Source organism: Theileria orientalis, chromosome 3, assembly GCF_000740895.1.
Source record: "Theileria orientalis strain Shintoku DNA, chromosome 3, complete genome".
Taxonomy (NCBI): Eukaryota; Apicomplexa; class Aconoidasida; order Piroplasmida; family Theileriidae; genus Theileria; species Theileria orientalis.
Window position 1 is genome coordinate 1,241,651 of NC_025262.1, and position 15,379 is coordinate 1,257,029.

A 15,379-nucleotide genomic window follows, 5' to 3' on the forward strand; every position below is an offset into this window, starting at 1 on the left:
GGGTAACTGTGGCTGAAGGTCTTTGGATGTACAATGGTAAGCACGGGAGTAGCGTCCTTTGAGGCACTATCGCAGAGTAACAGCAAATCACTCACGCTCGGACCAAGTGCTAGGACACCAAAAGAGCATTGCGCACTCGAGCAATGGTAACACTAATATGCTATGAAATACAACGTGTACTCAAACAGTAACGCTTATGTAATACCAGTACCAGTGGTAACTGGGTGCTGTGCAATAGCTAGTTAACTCGTAAGCAACAACATTGCCGAATAACTGGTATGTAATATAGTGATGAGATTGAAAGTGGCAACGGCAGGCACGGGTAAGGGTGAACGAGTTAGATGGCCTTCCTCAAAATGAGCTCCTTGTGGCCGTTCTTGAAGTAAAAGTAGTGGGTCCAGCCGCCGGACATGCGAATGCCCAGGTCGTGCATGATCTGAGACTCGGAAAGAAGGCGCTTGTAGTTGTATGTGCCGCCGGCGCCAGTCTTCGAGCACCGGGAGAGCATCTCGACGACGTTCTGAGCCTCGTTGGAAAGCACGATGAAGCGGTACATGTACTTGTCGTCCTGGATCTTGGGCGAGTAGAGAATGCGCCCGAACCTGGTCTCGATGAACGCGTAGTCCTCGGAGTCGGCGAGCATGAACTCGTCGTAGGCGTTGTACGAGGTGACGAGCTTGCGGGACGTGTCGAGCTTCCTCAGGGCCCTCTTGGCGGAGCTGGTGGAAATGTCGTACAGGTTATCCTCGAGCGTCTGGCCTGAGCGCTGCCTCGCAGGACTGCCTTCGAGGCTGAGATCCTGAAGGTCCAGCTGCGAGACGCCGCTCGAGAAGAACCTGGTGGGCCGCTTGCGCTTGTTGCTTTCGCGCTGCTCCTCCCGCAGCTGCAGCTGTTGGCGCAGCTTCTGGCGGTGTTTCTGGCGCTCTTCCATTGTCATGTCCTCTATGCGAATGCAGCTCGACTCGCCGTTTAAGACATACCTGTGCTTGCGCTGGACCTGGTTCTGTTGTTTCTGGTGCTGATCCTGGCGCGGCTCCTCCAGGCGAACGCATTTGCTGTTGCCGTTGAAGATGTACCCGTGCTTGCTCTGGACCTGGACCTTCTGCTGATCCTGGTTGAGGTGCTGGGCCTGGTCGTTGCGTTGCTGCTGGTGCTGGTTCTGGTGCTTTGCAATGTACTCCTCTGCGCGAAGGCGGCTGCTGTTGCCGTTGAAGATGTGCTTGTGCCTTTGAATGTAGTCCTGGACTTCGTCCACCCTTTCGTTTTCCTTGGTGCGGCCGCTGCCGTAGCTGCTGTCCTTGGTGTGGGCTTTGCTGTAGGTCTTGATGGCCTTGCCGGTGGTAATGTCGATGATGCGGTTGTCGGTGTGTTTGTCGATGCGGTTGTCGATGTGTTTGTCGATGTCCATGCCGTTGGTAAGCCTGTTCAGTCCTTTGTGATTCTCAGCGTCAATCACGATTTCCTTTGCCTGGTCGAGTTCAATGCGGTTGTCCTCCTTATTGGTCTGGTCCTTTCCCTTGGAAACGTTGATGGGTTTCAGATTCGCCATCATCTGGATGCGCTTGTTGTTGTAGATGTGGTAGTTATTATAGAGGTAAACTCTCAGCTTGAACCTTTCGCTTTTCTCCTTATCAAGGGGTTTGACACTGTCCTCGGAGCTATCGGAGTCCTCCTCGCTGTTTGTTGAGCTGGTGGATTCGGTCAGTTTGTTTCCTTTCACCAAGGGCGCGACTGCGTCTGGGAAAGGCTCAGTGGTGCTGCACTTGTCCCTGCAGTAGTAGTCGGGGGACTTAGCTGCCGAAGTGACCAAGATTTCCAGATTATGCATGAGATTGCGGCATATCTCCGAGGGGTTCAGCTTACAGAGCTCCCTCTTGGCGAACTCCTCCGTCTGGGACTCGTCGTCGCCGAAGGGCCTCGTCCTAACAGGCGGCGGCGAGTGGTTCGTGTCGAAGAAAAAGTTGTTCGTGCGCCTGTAAAGGCGCTTCATGACCTCGTCCACCTGGCGGAAGTTGATCTTCGGCTCCTCAATATCGATGGACGGCGTGGACTCGTGGTATTCAGTCCTGGGCGCATCGGTGAGAAGGTCCTCGAACTTAAGCGAGGACTTCTCTCTGTCCTCCTCCTCGTATACGATCGGGTTGTGGACGTAGTCGGGCCTGAACTGTCTGAAAGTGACCTCGTAGTCTGGATCGACCTTGTTGGAGCGCACACTGTAATCTAGCTTGTTCATGGAACTTCCAGGGTGCTCCGAGATGAAACTTCTAGAACTTCCAGGGTAATCGACCTTACTAGAACTTGCAATGTAATCGACCTTACTAGAACTTCCAATGTAATCAACCTTACTAGAACTTCCAATGTAGTCGACCTTACTAGAACTTCCAATGTAATCAACCTTACTAGAACTTCCAATGTAGTCAACCTTACTCGAGCTTCCAGCGTAATCCGACATGTACTTACTTGCGTTTTCATCGTACTCGGGTATGAAACTGCGCGACCTTTCGATGTACTCAGGTCTGAACTCCCTTGAACCCTCAATGTAGTCAGCTGTGAAGTCCCCTGGGCTTTCAATGTAGTCCGGAATGTCCCTCCTGATGGTCCTAATGTATTCTGGCATATCCCCCAAGGGTTGGTTGTATTCGGGAACGTCCCTTAAGGAAGTCTTGGCGTAGTCGGGGATATCCCTTATGGAATTCTTGGAGTATTCGGGAGTGTCTCTTACAGTGGTCTTTGCGTAGTCAGGAATGTCCCTCATCGAAGCCTTTGAGTACTCTGGAATCGCCCTCCCAGGGTGGTCGATGTACTCTGGTCTGTATTCCCTCGGACGTTCCACGTAGTCTGGTCTGTATTCCCTAGGACGTTCCACGTAGTCTGGTCTGTAATTCCTTGGACCGCCCACATAATTGGGACTGAAAGGGTTGTTACTGTAAAGTTCAGGGTCATAGGGGGGCCTGGCACCAATTGGTGATTGTCTCCTTCCGTTTGGCGCGTTGAATTTGTTGTAGTTGAATGCCTCCTTGGAGTTTGAGTGGAAAAAGCCGGTGTTCCTCATGCGATGCTCAAGCTCGTCCTGTGTGTATAGGTGCCTCGGCGGAACGTCAACCCTATCCCTGTGGAATTCGCCGGTGAATCTGGGATCCACGGCAGCCGGATCCATCATGGGGACGTTCGGATTCGCATCGTTGTAAATTGGCTCTGAGGTGGTCTTCCTCCTTGTTCTGGCCTTGTTGATTTCAGACAGAACTCCGTATCTTGAGAACGGGTTGTTTAAAGAGCTGTTGTTGTTAGCAGCGTATTCGTTTTCGAGGCCCGCCTTGAACTCCTTGACCAGCCTTCTCACTGATGATTTTGCCTTCGCGAGCGAGGCGTTTGAGGCCTTAATCGACTTTTCGATCTTATCTATGCTTCTTTGCAGATTGATTCTGTCGAAAATGTCTCTGCGTGGCATGGCCTTGTAATTTGGGTTGCCAGCACCCTTGGTAGGATGACTAGCGTACGATCTGGCCACTAAAACAGATGTGTCCTGTTTTTTCCTCCTATTAGCCATAAATTAGCCAAGTCAAAACATATAGACAGGTGTACGATAAAAATACTGATCAAATGTTAAAAATATTTATGATAACGTTGGTTTAAGTACAATTCAAATTTAATAGAAAATATAGTTATTGAAACATTAAATTGTAAAATTTATCATGTAATCTAAAGATGTGTAAGACAAACATAAACTAAACTAGGCGGGTGATATGAGGATGCGATGTGATCATTGATGTGATGCCTCCTGTATATTGGGGTACCATCTAATTAAATGTTGGAATAATCTGAGGCATATGGGAAATAATTACCCAAAATTAAAACACTATTAATTTACTTTCTGATCAACAACTTAATAATTTTAAATAATTCCTAAGATGACTAATCAACAATAGGTTAATCTGCTTTAAAAATTCTATATCTAAACCTTTACACATTTTACTTTAAATATATGTAATAGATGTATGTGTATTTTTGATCTTTTATGCAAGGAATTTTCATTAGATAGCTATACCTTATAGATATCTTATCTCCTGGAGTATCGTTTCCTAACTTTCTGTGATTCCCAGACTTGTAATTACTTTTACGTTTAATTTATACTTTTCTATCCTAAACCTACGGGAAACAATTTATTTATCCTTTTGCACCTGTAGGCATTACCACATTATGACAACATAATCACAGGTAATCAACGTTGTGTCCTTTTCAGAATTGAAATTTCTGTGATATAAAAATACCAGGGACAGGACCAAAACGCCTAAAAACAGACGGAATTTATAGAATCAATCAAATTTTTCTATAAATTTTCAGGTAATAAGAGTGCACGTTGAGTATACCCCTGCGTAAAATAAATTTATTTTTCTGAATTTTAATTCCCTGTTTCTTTGTGTAACTGGATTATATATTTTAATATTGCTAAAATTTAAAATGACGAACCCGAGCTCTGGCAATTTAGAAAAGGCTGATAAGCTTTTAGCATATTTGGCTAAGGTAACCTTGTTTATTTAAAGTTATTGTTGTATTTTATTAATCTGTACTTTCAAAAGCACACATTATAAATATTTTTCAGAAAATTGAAGAGAACAGACCAGCAAATGTCGTTTACTTCATTGTCGATGTTCTATGCACTTACTATCCTACACATTCGCCTTATTTCTCGAAAATATGGCATTATGGTATTTAATATTTACCTATACACTATTTTAGATGTATACACAGTAGTTATCATTCTTATGTGTAAACACCAACTACTTACCCTGATTATTCTATTTGGCTAGCCATTCCTCAGATATTTAAGTTATTTTTACTAATCTATTTACAGACAAAGAATTGGATGTTGAAAAGCAGAATGTTCGCGAATTTTTCAAACATAACAATTCCACCTCGACAATAGCTCAACATTTTATAAACGCGGGCTTCGATTGTGTACGTTTTATATAGTACCAATTTACACATTGAGATATTAACAATTATCTACAGCTTGACTCCCTGACATTTTTAACCACCGATATTTTGGAAGAGATTCAGGCATACAACAATGTACAATGGCTTCCTGGTCACAAAGTGAGAGTTAATGTAAGTTTCAGTAACGAGCAGACGCTACCCACCTATTATGAAAATACACAGACATTTATGTACGTAAACGTAAATAGAGACCCTAAATCACTCACTTATAGCAAATATTCCAAAACATCCACACCTTGGTAAAGGAATTTAACGACCTCATGAAGACCAAGAAGAGAACAAAGTTGCACTTTCACGGACATGAACACACGACCACACACTTTGATTACACAGGCACTGTGAGAGGTGGAAACGCCACCGTAGGATTCTACACACACAAGGTAATATATAAGAAACGCGAATATTAAATAGATAAGGAACTGTGGTATAGATACGTTGAAACAATTCCTAATAAATTTTATAGCCGAACTTGGAAGATATGATGCCAACCCAAGACCAGAAACTTAACACACGCACAAACCTAAGAGCACTGTATAACCTGGACCATATTGCAAGTTTGTCTGCAGAAGCAGCCACAAACAAAGCAGTAGACGTTTTGAACAACGAAATATATGGTGAAGCAGCGAATAACACACACTACACAGTAAAACAAGGAGATTTATCATAAATTTAAAAAGTAATATCATGTACAGTATACAATTAAACTATAAATAGAGATTAGGTGACGGTGTTGTGGTGTCCTGAAGCCTGATGACACAAAATAGATTATTTTAAGTAATTATGTGAATATAATTATAGTATATATCAGTGTATTAACATGAATAAGTAAATATAGAGTAAAAAAAGATGAAGTGTGCAGTAAACATATGTGTAGCCTTCATCGCGTTAAAAATCACGCTCGTGTCAGGATGGGACCAAATATGTAGAGAAGCAATAGGTAAGGAAGCCGAAAAAGTTATAAAAAACACGTAGAGTCCACCGCAATGAGCGCAATAACGTACATGAGACTGAGAAGACTTAAAGTACTGCTGAAGGGAGAAGATTTGGTAGATTACACCTGGTGGGCGGACGAAGTGCTGAAAAGAATACCGGAATCGAAGCCGCTACACTACCAATACCAACCAGAAAAAGGATCGAAGGATTTTAACCTAAAATGTAGCAATAACCTGTGCCTGCTGGCAGGAATAAAGTACTTCTACGCAACGCTGATGAATCTGGGAAACCCAGTGCAGGAGCTGGAGAACGCGAAGATAGAAATTCCGCCCCTCAACTACCCGCGAAAAGTTAAATTCTCGGCGGCAGACTGCCTCAAATATTTAGTAGTACTCCTGTCAGATCTTCACCACCCACTGCATCTGGACTTTGAGCAGCCAGATTCCCTCTCAACAATACCAGGTACGGGCCGCACACAGTCATTAGCTCTAGATTACTTACCAGTGTATATTAGTCGTAATGAGTGAATAGAAGTAGTTATGAGTGTATATCATTAACTAGGGGTAACTAGGTTTAGTGATCAGTGTATATGGGTATTTAAGGGAATAATAATTTTTAGTTGATCTGAGTGAGTTCCCTCTTTGGGAAAGCGTAAGTATGCAGACACTAAACACAAAAAAGCCATCTTACGCAGATTTTTTAAAGTATATATACATGCCCAAGTACATTGAAGTAAACGAGAACGCCTGGTATGGCTCGTGGACACACGTGTCGACGCTGGGTCTGCGTTACTCGACAGAGCTGGACCTGTTCAACAAAAAAACATCGGATTGTTTCGAAGTATGGGCGGCAGAAACAGCATCGCTAAACAACACACTCCTGGAAAAGGACGATTACGTGGAGACGGATCATATGGGCCACTCCAAGGCAATCAAGTTTACGGAGCAGCTGGATTCGAAACTTGGTTTCCTCATGAGACTCCAAATAGTAATGGCGGGCGCCAGAGTAGGAATCGTAGTCAACCATATCCTGTCGCACCGAGAAATAGCGTACGACGAGCAGACAGGACTGATTATCCAGAGGCCGCAAGTAGACTCAACGCAGAAAAATGTTGGATATTATGTGCTAATGGTCGTATTCGTAATATTAATATTAGTAAGTTTCAAGCCATGATTCAACCGCTAGTAATTATTAGCCAGTATCCGATTATTATTGCCATTTACATTATTTACCATTAACCTACTACCTTTGACTAATTACTAGTATTTATTTAAATATATGAGATATAGAAGTGTGATATTGAGATAAATACAACAGCTACATAATGGATACTTGCGTGTGCGTGTTCGCCTAATAATTACTGTTGCAGGTTTTAATTATTGTGTTGTTCCTCGTACTTAAAAATTTGTTAAATCAAATGAGTAAGAGTAAAGGTTTTATGAAACGACTGTTTTTATCGAGAAAGTATCAGCCAGTGAACAAATTACCTGAGTAACTTTTCAACTGTAACATTAATTTGCTAAAATGAAAACTATAATACATGGATCTGGTAATTAATTTAACACTTGGGCACCTAGTTGAATGCGTTGACGGGTGTACACTGGAAAATGATAAATGTGCTGAGCCGCTAGCGGTGGTATGGTGGCTGAAAACAAAACATTAATGTACAGGGAGAAGTTTAAGGGGCTAGTAAGTGAGGAACACCGACTCGTCGACCTGAGTCCACTCCCTGGACTCGTGCTCCAGGACCTTGAAGACCATTTTCTTCAGACCGGCTCGGGCGTTGATCAGAAGCTCTGCCTTGTACGGGGCGCTGTCCTTGAGGAAGAAGGTGACGCCGGCGGAGGTCTTGCGCTCCCTCTGGAGAAGCACGAATCCGCGGCCGCAGTAGATGTTGGAGATGATGTTGCCCATCACGGGCACGAAGCTCCTGTAGGGCACGAGTCTGCGCAGCCCAGTCTCCACTAGGAAGTTCTTGTCCCCGCCCATGTCGTAGTCGAGGGAGATGAAGGTGCGCGGGTAGAGCGAGGTGTCCTCCAGCTCCAGCCTCAGGGAGTCCAGGTCCCCGTTGAGGTTGACGAGGCCGGAGCCGATCCACCCCGAGGGCTTGCGCCTGAAGTAGGCTGGGTCCAGGCACGGGTCCGTGAGGATCATGACCGGCAGGTTCTTGAAGTAGTAGACCTTGAAGTAGCGGAAGGGCACGATGTTGGTGGGTGTCACGAGCTCGGTCCCGTCGTAGATCATGGTCACTTTGCGCGGGCCCGCGTCGAAGTTCCGGACCATGAAGCCCTTGTAGAGCACCTTCGAGACCCTGAAGAGCTCAGTGCTTATGGGATCCGCAAGGTTAAAGATGAGACGCTGGTCCGGCTCTCCTGTGTTGAGGAGCGTCTTCAGCTGAAGCTCACTCAGGTTCGGCACCATTTTCCGCGTCACGAGGTCGACTGTGACCTCCTTGATGAACATCGAGGTCTCGGGAATGTTCAGCACGAGGTACGCGGGCATGCCCAGGTGAGTGTAGTAGGTGGCCGTGTCTGCGAAGGGGTACTCCGGGCTCGCCTTCCAAACCAGCTTCTGTTTCAGGTACACCGAGGTGAAGGCGTAGCCGCTGTGCGCAGCGTACTTCATGTACGGCGCTTTCGACTCGCTGTAGATCAGCGTCGCGTGCAAGTGCAGCTGCTCCGGGTAGTCGAGGTTGAGCGCGACGCCCTTGGGTTCCGAACTCTCGGCCTTCCTCGAGAGATCGTAGACCAGCTTCGAGTACTCCTCCTCGCTGATCTCCGCGTACCTGCCCGGGTCGTAGAAGCGCACGGTCCTCGTGCCGTCCGCGTTCTCGATGTTGAGCCTCAGTGCGCACGGGTCGTCTAAGTACTTGTGCAGCTTCGCGTCGACGCACTCCACTTCGACCATGTCAGCCACCCAGAGCGGGAGCGTGTTCTTCACTGCGACCAGCTTAAACTTCGGTCTGTAGAGCTTCAGCGAGAGCCCGTTTTTGCGTTCCTGCTTGTAGACTTGGAAGAGCTCCTTGTCGTCGTCCGCGTCCAGGTACAGCGTGATCTCCACTGAGTCCGCCCACTGGCCCTCCCGTGCTGGTTCCTGTCTGATTTCCTCAATCTCCTCCTCGAAGCTCGGCTCCGCTTCACTTGTGATCGCCTCCAGGACGTGCGGGTACTCGTCCACTGCTTTCGTCGGCTCACAGTCGCAGTCTGCGGACACTGCCTTGTACACGTCTTCGACTGTTCCCAACTCATGGTAGTCAACTTCCGTCTCCGTTACACTCTCCCGCCCTTCTGAATCAGGCAGTGGTTGCGTTAAATAGTCCTGTGCAAACCCGTTGTGTTCGTCTTCTCCTTTTGACTCACCTACCAGGAATTCTTTGACTTCAAAATTCTCATCGCGCTCTTCCTCTACGTATTCTTCTTTCAAAAAATCATCAATGAAGTCTAGCTCATTCAACTCCTCTTCCAGGGCTTCTTGTGCATTTACCTCAGACTCAAGAGGTTGGTGATCATTCAACGCAACGTCTACGAACTGGTAGCGTCTCAACTCATCATCAACGCAATCTTCGACTTTCCGGTCCTCTTCCAGGGACTCCTGATCTTCTACCTCAGCGTCGTCCTGCTCCTCTTGGCCTGAGTGTTCTTTTACAGAGTCAGTTGACCCGGATTCTTCCGGTTCATACTCAATCGTTATCTCAAAATAGGATTCTGGAATCTTCTCAATGTCTGTGGGCACTATGAGTGACTCTTCCAAAACCACGTGCTCACAATGTTCATTCTGTTTTCCCGAATGTTTTTTGGATCTCTTTTTAGAGGTACTGCGTTTTTTTGGAACTTGAGGTTCTGGTTTCTGCTTTGACGCCGGATCTTCTGGCAAATAATTTGGAGGTGCAATTTCATAAAACGGTTCTGTTTCATAGGGTTCATAGGATTCATAGGTGCTATCGCTGACTAGAGCCTCGTAGAAGGGATCCGAGGGATTAGGTCCCATCGACTCCTCTCTTGCCATGTACTCGTCAAGTCGTTCAGTGGTAATTTCTTCTTGCAATGGCTCAATAGCAACTGGCTGGTGTGTCTCGACTGGCTTATTAGACTCCTCAGTTGGCTGTGGTCTCTCAGAACTCTGGGATTTCTCCAACTCCAAGACCCGATTTCTAACTATCGACTTTGGTATTTCCGATCTAACTAGCTCGTCGAAATTCTCCGGTAACTCTGGGAGCTTAAACAAGCCCTTCGGCGGTTGTATCTTCCTGATTTTTCTCTCTATCGCTCTCGCTCTATCTTGGTCTTGTGAGTATTGAGTGCGCATTTCAATCTGCTTCTTGATTACATCGACGAGTGGCTTTTTAGGACTTTGGGTCGGAGACGACTTAGGGGTTCCGTCATCGTTGTACCTTTTTTCAATTTCGTGATGTACGGCTTCACTCATGCTCGGTGGATTCGACTTTGTCGGTACTTGCTGGGAGGAGTCATCTGAATTGCTTTTCTCTTCCTTAGACTCTTCTTCATCGTCCGACACGTGACCTGCCGGGAGTTTTTCATGCATATCTGGGAAATGTGACAGGGTCGGTACCGTCTTGTCAAGAATTTTGGGCAGAGACTCGCACAACCTCTTAAACCTTGACATGGTCACGTGCTCCATTTTATTCTGTTGCCTGTAAAAGCATTCGGTGTACGTTCCGCAAGTTTCGCTTCTGATCACCACTTGAACCATTTCTTCGCCCTGTTTCACTTGACGGCGTATTATCTTTTTCAAACTCTGCCCCTCGGATTTGTCAATTAAAGTAACATCTCCACAGGTCAATTTGACTACCTCCACGTTCTTTTTGGGATAGAACTCAATAAACTCTTTTCCTTCAAGCTCTGTTTCCCTCCATTGAAAATGTGCGTACGTAAAACCTCTATCCAGGTCGAGATAAAGGTTTAGGTCCATGACGTTCTCCAGGAAGGCTACTAGTTCAAAAAGGTACTTTTCGATTCTGATGAACTTTGATATGTCTTTCCCATAATGTTCGGAATATCTGGTACCAAATTTAAGGAAATTTAGCGTTAATATCTGAGGAGCGTATTTTTTATAGTACACATCTACACTCTCTAAAACACAATCTTCTTGTCTTTTCCAAACAAATGTTGCGCTATCTACAATGGTTGCGATTCTGTAATGCTCATTTGGGTAGAATATTAGGCGAAGATAGTTGGAATCAGGCTTAGATTCTACCGTGAAGTGAATCGAGCTGGGTCTAGACAAATTTAGTGATACATCGACTTTCGACGTAGATGCGGAGTAAATTCCCAATAATATACAAATAATACTACACGTAAGCATTTTTAAACCACGCGACGAGCTCTTAAAGTCGGTGAAGGGGACAAATACGAGCCATGGGGACTGGACGGTAAGAATAGAGAAATAAACATTAAATCTGAGGTTATTTGTGAATGTTTTTGCAGTGAATTTGGTTGTATTCACATTGTGATTGTGATCCTTCAATTCTGCTAAAAATGATTGTGATTCCTCTGGATCTATTTAAATTTTAAGATCTCGCCTGGATTCCACGATCTTCTCTTCCCTTCCGGCGAATCAAGTTATATATACTCATACATCACTGTTCACTTGTGTCTAGGCACGTATTTGTACATTAATTTTAAATGTGTATGTGTTTACAGCCCGCACATGGGCAGATTGTGTGCAGATTCTGCTCCGGAGAATCATCTGTCACTCACTATCGGTGTAACTGCTCGATTTGTCACCGCTGCTCTGGCATGAGCGGCTAGACTTAGAATCCGAGCTATAATTGTAGCTGCTCGACTTTGATTCCGAGCTGTCCTTGTAGCTGGCCGACTTGGCGCTCTTGCTTCCGCCTGAGCTGGTGTCGTGCGACTCGTAGCTTTCGTTGTTTTCCGAGTCGCTGTACTCGAAGTCGTTCACTGAGCTCGAGAGGTCCAGGTACTCGTTGATGTCCACTGTGGTCACTGCGATCCTGTGCGCCTGGTTGATTATCACTCTGCCCACCCTCAGGTCGTCCTTGCTGTCCGAGCACTTGATGTCCTTCAGCAGCGTAAGTATTCCCTCAAAGTTCAGCCGTGTTATCTGCGGCATCAGCAGCCACATGAGCCCTAGCGAGACCGTCAGTATGCTTGAGAGTCCGTTGTACAGCATGTAATCCCACAGGGCCACCACTGTACGCAGGGGCAAACTTGCAACAAACATGGTAAGAAACCTACAAGTTTCGGGATTAACGCTTATAAAATAGGCTGAGACTGCAGGTAAACAGCTCATAGCCCTAAGCTGCTATAAATATCATGGAAATAAGGCCATCTTCCTACCATTGGTGCAGAAATACTGCCACTGATACCTCCTCCCTCATGAGGTGCTCGTATAGGTCTGGCGCCAGCTCCCTCAACAGCCTCTCAAATCCTGCGTTAACTTGTTAATCTGAGCGTGTCTACCTCTGATGTAGGTCTTGATCATCGGAAATGACGGCTTGTAGAACTCTTGGAGCTTAAATTCGTTCATGAGTCCAACGAAGCCGACGAAGGCCTCCTTCTCATTGAAGCCGCTAACCAGGAGAAGCAGGCCTAAATTGCGTATGTTGGTCGGACTCGATTGTGTAGGCTTGGGCGTACCTGCTACGAAATTCATGCCTTGACAGTACCCTATTTCGGGCTGATAATTTCCATAGGCAGACTATTTAATGATTTGGGTCAGCGTCTTACCAAAATGCGATATAGTTGATTTTGTGCATCCTTGTTAAACACCTTTAACTCAGGAAAAGTTCTGCAAATTCATTTTCAGCCATGACCACACCTTGGCACGTCTATGTTTATAATTGAGACGTATTCGTTATCTTGCGTTGCGTAGGATTCGTACAGGTCCCCGACCAGGGAATTATAGTGGTTATAACTCAGGGCTACCTTCCAGCTTTCCCACCTATACCTCTGCGGTATTCCTCTAATGTGATTGTTAGTCAATATTGAGAAGAATTGTTCCTACCTGTTGGTTCTTCTTAAAAAAGTGTTCGGGTGTGAGTTTGCGAACTGCTCTATCCCTCGTGAACTCATAGATTTCCATTTTTGAAACCGCAGTTGTCCGTAAGGCTCTCCAATGCTCTAAGAATAAAAATTAAGGGTAAGTTTTCTGACCAGCAACTCGTATATGAACTCTGCCTTTAACGAATGATCTTTGGGCACAAAACGAACATCGTCATCTCCCATCATTACTATATATTACAAAATTAAACAAACTACACTATTCATACTTAAATTATATTTTGTTACAGGAAAAATGTATAATATTCATTCTGTATTAGGAGGTGGGAAACTATATGCCCAAGTTACTATAATATATATGTACACATCTTCTTAATTTTTAACAATTATTATGTTTCATTAATAAAAAGGTTTAGGAAATTGCGTTTATAAAAGTACGTGCCTCCGTTTTGAAGATTTATTATCTAATTTAAAATTTAATTGCAATTTCAGGATTTTTACAGTGTTTTCTGATAGAAGGCTTTTTATATTGTAATCTTATGGAACATTTGTAAATATTTGTTTCCGTTTTTTGTTATTACACCGCTACATAACTTTATAAATATAACCATGTATTATAATCTTTTACTCTGATTTATAGATCCTAAACCAATTTAATATTTAATATACAATAAGAATTTGTTATAAAATCGATGAGGAGAGCTTATGAAGTGTTTACGACCAGCTTCTCTCACTTATTTGATCCCGATGACTTCGGCCTGGGCCTAGGGGGGTCTCTAAACGTCAATGACTTCATTGCACACGGCGATGTTCTGGTGGAAGTGAACAAAATATGGAAATGGTTTGTAAAAACTAGTATTTAACTCATCTCAATCCACTTATCTCATTTCTTAGGGCTGGAAGGTCTGCATCAACATACGATTCGAATCTTCCTGACGATAAACAGTACCTGCATAGTGAACGCGTTGTGTGTTTAAAGGGAATAAAATCGGTGAGACGCTTATAATTTAAAATTGATTAGGAGACCACGACCCATGATTCCTGGGAGGTGGCTGGCACTTCTGAGGACAAGGGTGAATATCCTAATAACCTATACGAAGTAGTAAGTTTTGTATTACAAACTGCTTTTAGGATGATCCAGCTAGTTTGGATGAGACTTCCTACAGGAAATATGACATGAGTGTAACATATGATCGCTATAATGAAACGCCAAGACTGTGGCTGAGGGGATACAACCAGGTATTTAATTTAGAAATACATGGATGTGTGAAGCCTATTAAACTGATTTTGGGGCACACTGTGTTAAATAATACAAATCTGCCTAATTAAAACGACTAACTCTCATTCAGTTCGGGCTTCCTTTAACCAAGGATGAGATGCTGGAAGACGTTCCAGAGGCTTACGTTGGAAAATCAGTAACTGTGGAAAAACATCCCTTCACGGGGTACCTTACTTTAACAGTTCACCCTTGTAACCAGAAGGAGATTGTGAATACCGAGAAGGAGAACTTCAGGTGCGCTATTATAGATCTCATTTCCCCCTATTCACTAGTAAAACACTATTTTTGGACTTAAAATTAATAATAACAATTAGCGATAAAAATGTGTTCATAAATCTTCTCAAAATGTGGTCGAGCGTATTCCCCTGTATTAACGTGCTGGAGGGATTTTAACTGTAAAACCCCTCTTAAAAACTAAATATAATCGATTCTAATAAACACAGGCATACATATTAAGTCAATGTGTAGAACGAATAAAATACGACAGCTGCAGGATTTGAACCTACGCGGGCAGAGCCCAACAGATTTCTAGTCTGTCGCCTTAACCACTCGGCCAAGCTGCCTCAGATTAGGCTGTAATTTTCTAATTATATGATTTAACATTCTGAAACAGGAATAAAAGCGTAACAAACTATATTGTAATAACAATCTAAGATTGAACAAAACTCAAATAAAGTTGTGGAATCCCAAATAATAAGTACAAATTGCGACACAGATATATGTCGATAGTAGCAACTTTGGGAGATTAACGGGCATAGAAAGAGTATTTTAAAAATTTGTATTTGGAGGTAAGAAGGCAATACGACAGCTGCAGGATTTGAACCTGCGCGGGCAGAGCCCAACAGATTTCGAGTCTGTCGCCTTAACCACTCGGCCAAACTGCCTGACTTTTAGGTCCAAAATTTCAGTTTATATTAAGATACTATAAATAAATAAAGTTAAATATGGAATCCTTTTAAATTACAAGAGTAAAATCGAAAGCATTTTCATCCAAATTGATAAAATTGTCATAACCACATATCTTAAAGTAAACAAGGATTCCAGACATATATAAACTAGTCATGTGCATTTTAGGCACGAACACATTATGAAAAACAAATACCATAGTCTATTATTTCAATTTACACTCGTCTTATTTTGCACACTCGGAAGCTCTAAACTCCCAGTTAATTGACTTCTGTGGCTAAAA

The 15,379-nt window shown here is 44.0% G+C and overlaps 6 protein-coding genes and 2 non-coding genes across 8 annotated transcripts; 3 read left to right on the forward strand and 5 right to left on the reverse strand.

The window, feature by feature from the left end:
* Positions 1-337: 337 nt before the first annotated feature.
* Positions 338-3,547, reverse strand: TOT_030000580 (conserved hypothetical protein; the record flags this gene model as incomplete). The annotated part of the gene is made up of 3 exons (XM_009693323.1): positions 338-1,199; positions 1,791-3,013; positions 3,167-3,547. 3 exons carry the CDS (start codon positions 3,545-3,547, stop codon positions 338-340), a joined length of 2,466 nt encoding a protein of 821 aa, XP_009691618.1.
* A 911-nt stretch (positions 3,548-4,458) lies between these two features.
* TOT_030000581 (conserved hypothetical protein) lies at positions 4,459-5,662 on the forward strand (the record flags this gene model as incomplete). Its single annotated transcript, XM_009693324.1, has 6 exons — positions 4,459-4,521; positions 4,601-4,706; positions 4,853-4,956; positions 5,011-5,106; positions 5,208-5,375; positions 5,459-5,662. 6 exons carry the CDS (start codon positions 4,459-4,461, stop codon positions 5,660-5,662), a joined length of 741 nt encoding a protein of 246 aa, XP_009691619.1.
* Positions 5,663-5,841: 179 nt separating this feature from the next.
* Positions 5,842-7,423, forward strand: TOT_030000582 (bifunctional nuclease; the record flags this gene model as incomplete). The annotated part of the gene is made up of 4 exons (XM_009693325.1): positions 5,842-5,932; positions 5,968-6,390; positions 6,548-7,083; positions 7,298-7,423. 4 exons carry the CDS (start codon positions 5,842-5,844, stop codon positions 7,421-7,423), a joined length of 1,176 nt encoding a protein of 391 aa, XP_009691620.1.
* A 191-nt stretch (positions 7,424-7,614) lies between these two features.
* Positions 7,615-11,250, reverse strand: TOT_030000583 (conserved hypothetical protein; the record flags this gene model as incomplete). Its single annotated transcript, XM_009693326.1, has 1 exon — positions 7,615-11,250. One exon carries the CDS (start codon positions 11,248-11,250, stop codon positions 7,615-7,617), a length of 3,636 nt encoding a protein of 1,211 aa, XP_009691621.1.
* Positions 11,251-11,637: 387 nt separating this feature from the next.
* On the reverse strand, positions 11,638-13,139 carry TOT_030000584 (conserved hypothetical protein; the record flags this gene model as incomplete). Its single annotated transcript, XM_009693327.1, has 8 exons — positions 11,638-12,205; positions 12,249-12,339; positions 12,372-12,500; positions 12,549-12,609; positions 12,639-12,699; positions 12,730-12,873; positions 12,916-13,031; positions 13,065-13,139. 8 exons carry the CDS (start codon positions 13,137-13,139, stop codon positions 11,638-11,640), a joined length of 1,245 nt encoding a protein of 414 aa, XP_009691622.1.
* Positions 13,140-13,603: 464 nt separating this feature from the next.
* On the forward strand, positions 13,604-14,722 carry TOT_030000585 (uncharacterized protein; the record flags this gene model as incomplete). Its single annotated transcript, XM_009693328.1, has 6 exons — positions 13,604-13,752; positions 13,806-13,902; positions 13,933-14,010; positions 14,043-14,150; positions 14,261-14,424; positions 14,659-14,722. 6 exons carry the CDS (start codon positions 13,604-13,606, stop codon positions 14,720-14,722), a joined length of 660 nt encoding a protein of 219 aa, XP_009691623.1.
* On the reverse strand, positions 14,672-14,753 carry TOT_03t000007. Its single transcript has one exon. It is a non-coding gene; the product is annotated as a tRNA-Ser (tRNA).
* Positions 14,754-14,992: 239 nt separating this feature from the next.
* On the reverse strand, positions 14,993-15,074 carry TOT_03t000006. Its single transcript has one exon. It is a non-coding gene; the product is annotated as a tRNA-Ser (tRNA).
* Between the last annotated feature and the right edge of the window lie 305 nt (positions 15,075-15,379).